The following is a 5000-nucleotide window of genomic DNA, read 5'->3' as shown; positions in this document are numbered from 1 at the left end:
CATCAGCAAAGAGAAGCACGACCGCACCATCATCAACCCGAGCAAGAAGGAGGCGCCAAAGAAGGAGGAGACGGAGGAGGTGCGCTGCACGTGACTCATGGAGTCGTGGTCGTGGTGGTCGTGGTGGCCGTGGTCGTATGCTGCGCATGATGCGCGTGGCGCGTGATGCGCGTGGCAACGGCTGGTAACACCATACGCATGCTTACATACACGTGCTTGCGTCCACTTTCACACTCACTCACTCCACACTCCCATACTCACCCACTCACACACTCACTCACTCACTCCCACACTCACGCACTCACTCACTCACACGCACTCACACACTCACACACAATCTCGCTTTCACTTTCACATGTACACACGTGTGCAGGAGAAGGTCGAGACCATGTCCGAGTGGTTCAAGAAGAACGGCAAGAAGGCGCAGAAGTTTGCGCACATCAGCAAGCAGGCCGATGCCCACAAGTTCCTTGCAGAGAACCTCTCCCTCGTGTGCGAACACCTTGCCAGCTACCTCGTCATCTACTGCGTTGATCTCGCCGTCGACCCAGAGGTCAGCGGCCATCACCATGCTCATTCTGTTTGTCCGTCTTTCGCTCTGTCTGCCCGTCTACCTGCCTGCGTCAATGTTCCTTTCAATCTGCCCGCCATCCTCACCTGCGAGCTTCTCGTGTGTGTTTATTTCCTTCTCAACGCCACTCCTCTCCTTTTCCCTTCCCATCACAATCACACACACACTCACACGCGCACACACAATGAACCCTCAACTGTTTCCACACGTCCTTGTGACAGACGGAGGCCGATGTGCCCGTGTGCGCCCGCCAGACCATCATGATCCAGGTACGCCAACCCACCCCATTGCACATGCGCCACTCACTGCCTTGGACTTGTGGCGTTCGCAAACTGTCACGCCTCACCACCATCGCCACCATCACCACCATCACCACCATCACCACCATCACAACACATCATCCCCCCCTGACTCCTAACATCCCTCCCCCTCCCACTCCTCTCCACCTCCACACATACCTCCACATCTCCGCTTCCTCCTCCTTCTTCTTCGTCAGTACATTCTCGAGCTTGCCAAGACGCTCAAGCGTGACCCGCGCGAGTGTGTGAATGCGTTCTTTGCGCGCCTCGCCACGGCCGACCCCCAATACAAGGCGGCGTTTGACGACGAGGTGGCCGCCCTCATTGCGCGCGTGAAGAAGCGAGCGCAGGAGCGGGTGGCGGAGGCGCAGGAGGAGATGAAGAAGCAGCGGCTCGGACCCGGCGGGCTCGACCCGTACGAGGTCCTCGACTCTCTCCCCGCAAAGATCAAGGAGGTGCGGTGCAACAAGTGGGAGGGGGTGGAGTGGCCCGTGTGTGAATGTCTGCATGTGTCTGCGTGTGTCTGTCTGTCTGTGTGTGTCTGTCTGTGTGTGTGTGTGTGTGTTGTGTGTGTGTGTGTGTGTGTGTGTGTGTGTGTGTGTGTGTGTGTGTGTGTGTGTGTGTGTGTGTGTGTGTGTGTGTGTGTGTGTGTGTGTGTGTGTGTGTGTGCACTCTCCCTGTGTCTGTGTGTCTGCCTACCGGTTACACCCATCACGCATCAATTCCACTTCTCTCACCCCACAACTCCCCTTTCCCCTTTCGCAGGCGTTTGAGACACAGAACACACCCATGCTCAAGGAAGGCTTTGCCGAGCTCTCCCCAGAAGACGCCGCCTACCACTACAAGCGCGTCGTCGACAGCGGCCTCTGGGTCCCAGGTGCGTGCTCTGGCGTGTGTGTGTGTGTGTGTGTATGTGTCTGTGTCTGTGTCTGTGTCTTTGCCTCTATGTCTGTGTGCCTGTGTGTTGGATTGTTCAACGTTTCGCTTTCCTTTTTTGAATTGTGTCGCGTGATGACAATCGCGATGTCCTCCGAGCACTCACCTCAACTTCCTCCTTCCTTCGCTCTTCAATCCACCCCGCAGCTCCCGGCAGCGATCTGACAGACGCCAAAGGCGACGGTGACGACGACGGCGCTGACGACGACGGCGCTGACGCCGATGATGAAGGTACGACCAACACACCACACTTGCCATTCATGTTGCCATCACAGTCGCGCAGTTACAGTCGCGCAGTTTTGACGATTGTGACGATTGTGGTGACGTGACACCACGCCTTGTCCATGCCACACAGCACCATCATCTTCCTCCGCTCTATTTTCCTCCCCTTCCTCTTCTCACGTCTCTTCCTCCCTTCCTCTCGTGCGTGCACACGTGTCGTGTTTCCGCCCACCGCTGCACCTTCGTCCTGCTCCCCTCTCTTCTGCCAAGAGGAAGCGGAGGCGGACGAGAAGACGACCAAGGACAACTGAGACAACGCCGTCGGCCACAGCAACTGTCCACCACCCAAGACTCCACTGGCAGTGATGGTGGCGACAGTAGCACACAAGAACAGCAGCAACACCACCAACAACAACAACAACAACAACAACAACAACAACAACAACAACAACAACAGCAACGCACTGTTTTGGAGGAATGGTCGCTGTTTGGTGCTCTCCGCTCTTGGTGTTCGCTCCTGTGATTGCCCCCCCCCCCGTGTTCGTGTTCGTGTTGTGATGCTCTGTTTATGTGCTGATCGTTTGTATGACGTGGATGCCTACATATTCATCAAACGTGCGCATGTGTGTGTGTGTGTGTGTGTATGTGTGTGTGTGTGATGTGGTTGATGTGTCTTCAATCCCCGCCCCAGTGCAGAGGGAGAGGGGCTGTGATTGTTGCTCTCATCCCCCGTGTTTGTGGTTGTTGTGGTTGTTGCTCTCATCCCCGTGTTTGTGGTTGCTTCTGTTGCTTGTTTGCCACCGAATAAACGAGCGCACGTTCGCGTTTCAAACTTCACTGCCAGTGCGACTGCAGACTGAAGATACTCAAATGCGCCACAACAATACGCTCTAGCGAACAACACCATGTATGGTCAACAAGACTGACGTGATCAAGCAAGTTGTGAACAAACTGAGTGACCAGCGCAACACCGATGCGCACGAGCAGTGATGCAGTTAAGCGCTCTCACGGTCTGAGCCCTTGCTGTTCTTGCTGCTGTCGCTGTCGTTGCTGCCCGCCTTGGTGTCGCCACTGTCCTTCTTGCTGTCCTTCTTGCTGTCCTTGGTGCTATCCTTTGAGTCCTCCTCCTGGTCATCGTCGAAGATGGCGTGCGAAATGCGCTCAAAGAACCCGCGGTGCTCGTTCTTCTTCGCTTTGCTGCTCTTGCTGGCACTGCTACTGCTTCCGCTCCCAGCACTGAAGCAGCCACCATCACCATCATCACCAGCACCACCAGTGGCGTGCATTGCTCGCTCGGCAGCGCGACGGAGTGCAGCCAGCTCCTCCTCATCCACAAACACTTTGCGGCTCACACCTGCAGTGCGTTTTGTATGTATATGTGTGAGTATGAGTATGTGTGGGGGGGGAGGGGTATGTGAGTAAACGTGTGTGAGTATGTGTGTATGTGTGTGTGTGTGTGTGAGTGTGTGTGTGTGTGTGTGTGTGTGTGTGTGGGTGTGTGGGTGTGTGTGGGTGTGTGTGTGTGGGTTGTGATGTGATGTGAGATTGGAGCAAATACAACACTGGTGGTTTTGTCCAAGCACAAACAAACAGGAAGATGAGAGGACCCTTGCACACACGCATGCATACAACCCTCTCCCTTCCCTCCCTCCCTCCCGCCCGCCAGACAGCGCACCTTCGATGCCTGTGACTTCGCCATTTCTGTTCGCTTCACGCAGCGCCAACTGCTCATACAGCTCCCGCTCCTCATCGCTCAAGCGCCTGTCATCGTGATCACGGCCATGGTGATGGCACCAGCGGTGGTGGTGGCGGTGAGCGGTAGCATTGAACAACAATCGAGTCCGCGCACCATCACAACGCAACACGACGCACAGCCCGCCTAACAGACACACACACACACACACACACACACACACACACACACACACACACACACACACACACACACACACACACACGCGCACGCACGCACGCACGCACGCACACACACACGCCATACTCACACTGGGACGTCGACAACAAGTTCCAAGATGTGTGCGCCCTTTGTGTAGTCATGCACGCTCTGGAACCCACGGTCCCGCAGCTTGAGGCGCTGGCCCGAGTTTGTGCCTGCAGGCACCTTGACAGCCATGTCGCCGTACAGCCCTGGGACGTGCACACGCCCGCCGAGCACGGCTTGCGGCAGGCTGATCGTCGTTGTTGTGGAGGTGGTGAATGGTGGTGAACAGTGTGAAAAGGCAGAGGCGGTGCGCAATTCAACAAGCGCTGCGCTTTATCCATGAAAAGAAGAGATTGGCCGTCACACACAGCGGTCACACACAGCGGTCACAGTGGAATGCAAGGTACCTGATGCGCGCTGTGCTGAAGACATTGGTTCCCTTTCGCCTGAACTGCCGTGATGGCTCCACCTGAGGGTGACACACACAGCAAGAGTGAGGCACAGCACGTGTACAAATGATTATGAGGTGTGTGAGTAGCCAGGTTCACTGGCAGAGCGTACGGCAGGACGCGACCACCTCCACCAGCAACAACAGCCATCACAACAACAACAACAACAGCCATCACAACAACAACAGCCATCACAACAACAACAACAACAACAACAACAACAACAACAACCATCACAACAACAACAACCATCACAACAACAACAACAGCCATCACAACAACAACAACAGCCATCACAACAACAGCCGTAGCAATGGGTGGGCGGGACACCTCGATTGAGATGACGCGGTGGTTTCCGACTTGGAGCTGCATACCGTCCTCAACACCAGCAGGGATGTTCACCGATACCGTCTCCTCCGTCTTCACAGACCCGCTGCCCTTGCAATCCTGACGGCGGTGGTGGTGGGCAGAGCGGTGGATGGCAGCACCGTGATGGCAGCGGTTGTGTGAGGAACGCGCGTCAGTCACACGCACGTGCCGTGGGCACTTGCTGCACAACACAACACAACACAACACAACACAAC

The 5000-nt window shown here is 55.9% G+C and overlaps 2 protein-coding genes across 2 annotated transcripts in view; one reads left to right on the top strand and one right to left on the bottom strand.

Annotated features, from left to right (window-relative positions):
* Window positions 1-2479, top strand: part of PTSG_04328 (uncharacterized protein) — a 3748-nt gene extending 1269 nt beyond the window's left edge. Inside the window, exons 5-11 of the mRNA XM_004994358.1 lie at window positions 1-79; window positions 374-553; window positions 793-840; window positions 1068-1325; window positions 1636-1747; window positions 1954-2037; window positions 2299-2479. The exon at window positions 1-79 is cut by the window's left edge and continues 36 nt beyond it. Coding sequence (XP_004994415.1) covers window positions 1-79; window positions 374-553; window positions 793-840; window positions 1068-1325; window positions 1636-1747; window positions 1954-2037; window positions 2299-2339 — 802 coding nt within the window. The 3' untranslated portion in view covers window positions 2340-2479. The remainder of the gene's footprint in view (window positions 80-373; window positions 554-792; window positions 841-1067; window positions 1326-1635; window positions 1748-1953; window positions 2038-2298) is intronic.
* Window positions 2480-3023: 544 nt separating this feature from the next.
* PTSG_04327 (dnaJ protein) overlaps window positions 3024-5000 on the bottom strand; it is a gene marked incomplete at both ends in the record, with an annotated part of 4082 nt that continues 2105 nt past the window's right edge. Inside the window, 5 exons of the mRNA XM_004994357.1 lie at window positions 3024-3382; window positions 3704-3789; window positions 4032-4214; window positions 4375-4436; window positions 4747-4863. Of these exons, the coding sequence (XP_004994414.1) occupies window positions 3024-3382; window positions 3704-3789; window positions 4032-4214; window positions 4375-4436; window positions 4747-4863 (807 nt within the window). The remainder of the gene's footprint in view (window positions 3383-3703; window positions 3790-4031; window positions 4215-4374; window positions 4437-4746; window positions 4864-5000) is intronic.

Source organism: Salpingoeca rosetta (assembly GCF_000188695.1).
Source record: "Salpingoeca rosetta unplaced genomic scaffold supercont1.10, whole genome shotgun sequence".
NCBI classification, from domain to species: Eukaryota; class Choanoflagellata; order Craspedida; family Salpingoecidae; genus Salpingoeca; species Salpingoeca rosetta.
This window is presented reverse-complemented; position numbering and strand designations above follow the sequence as displayed.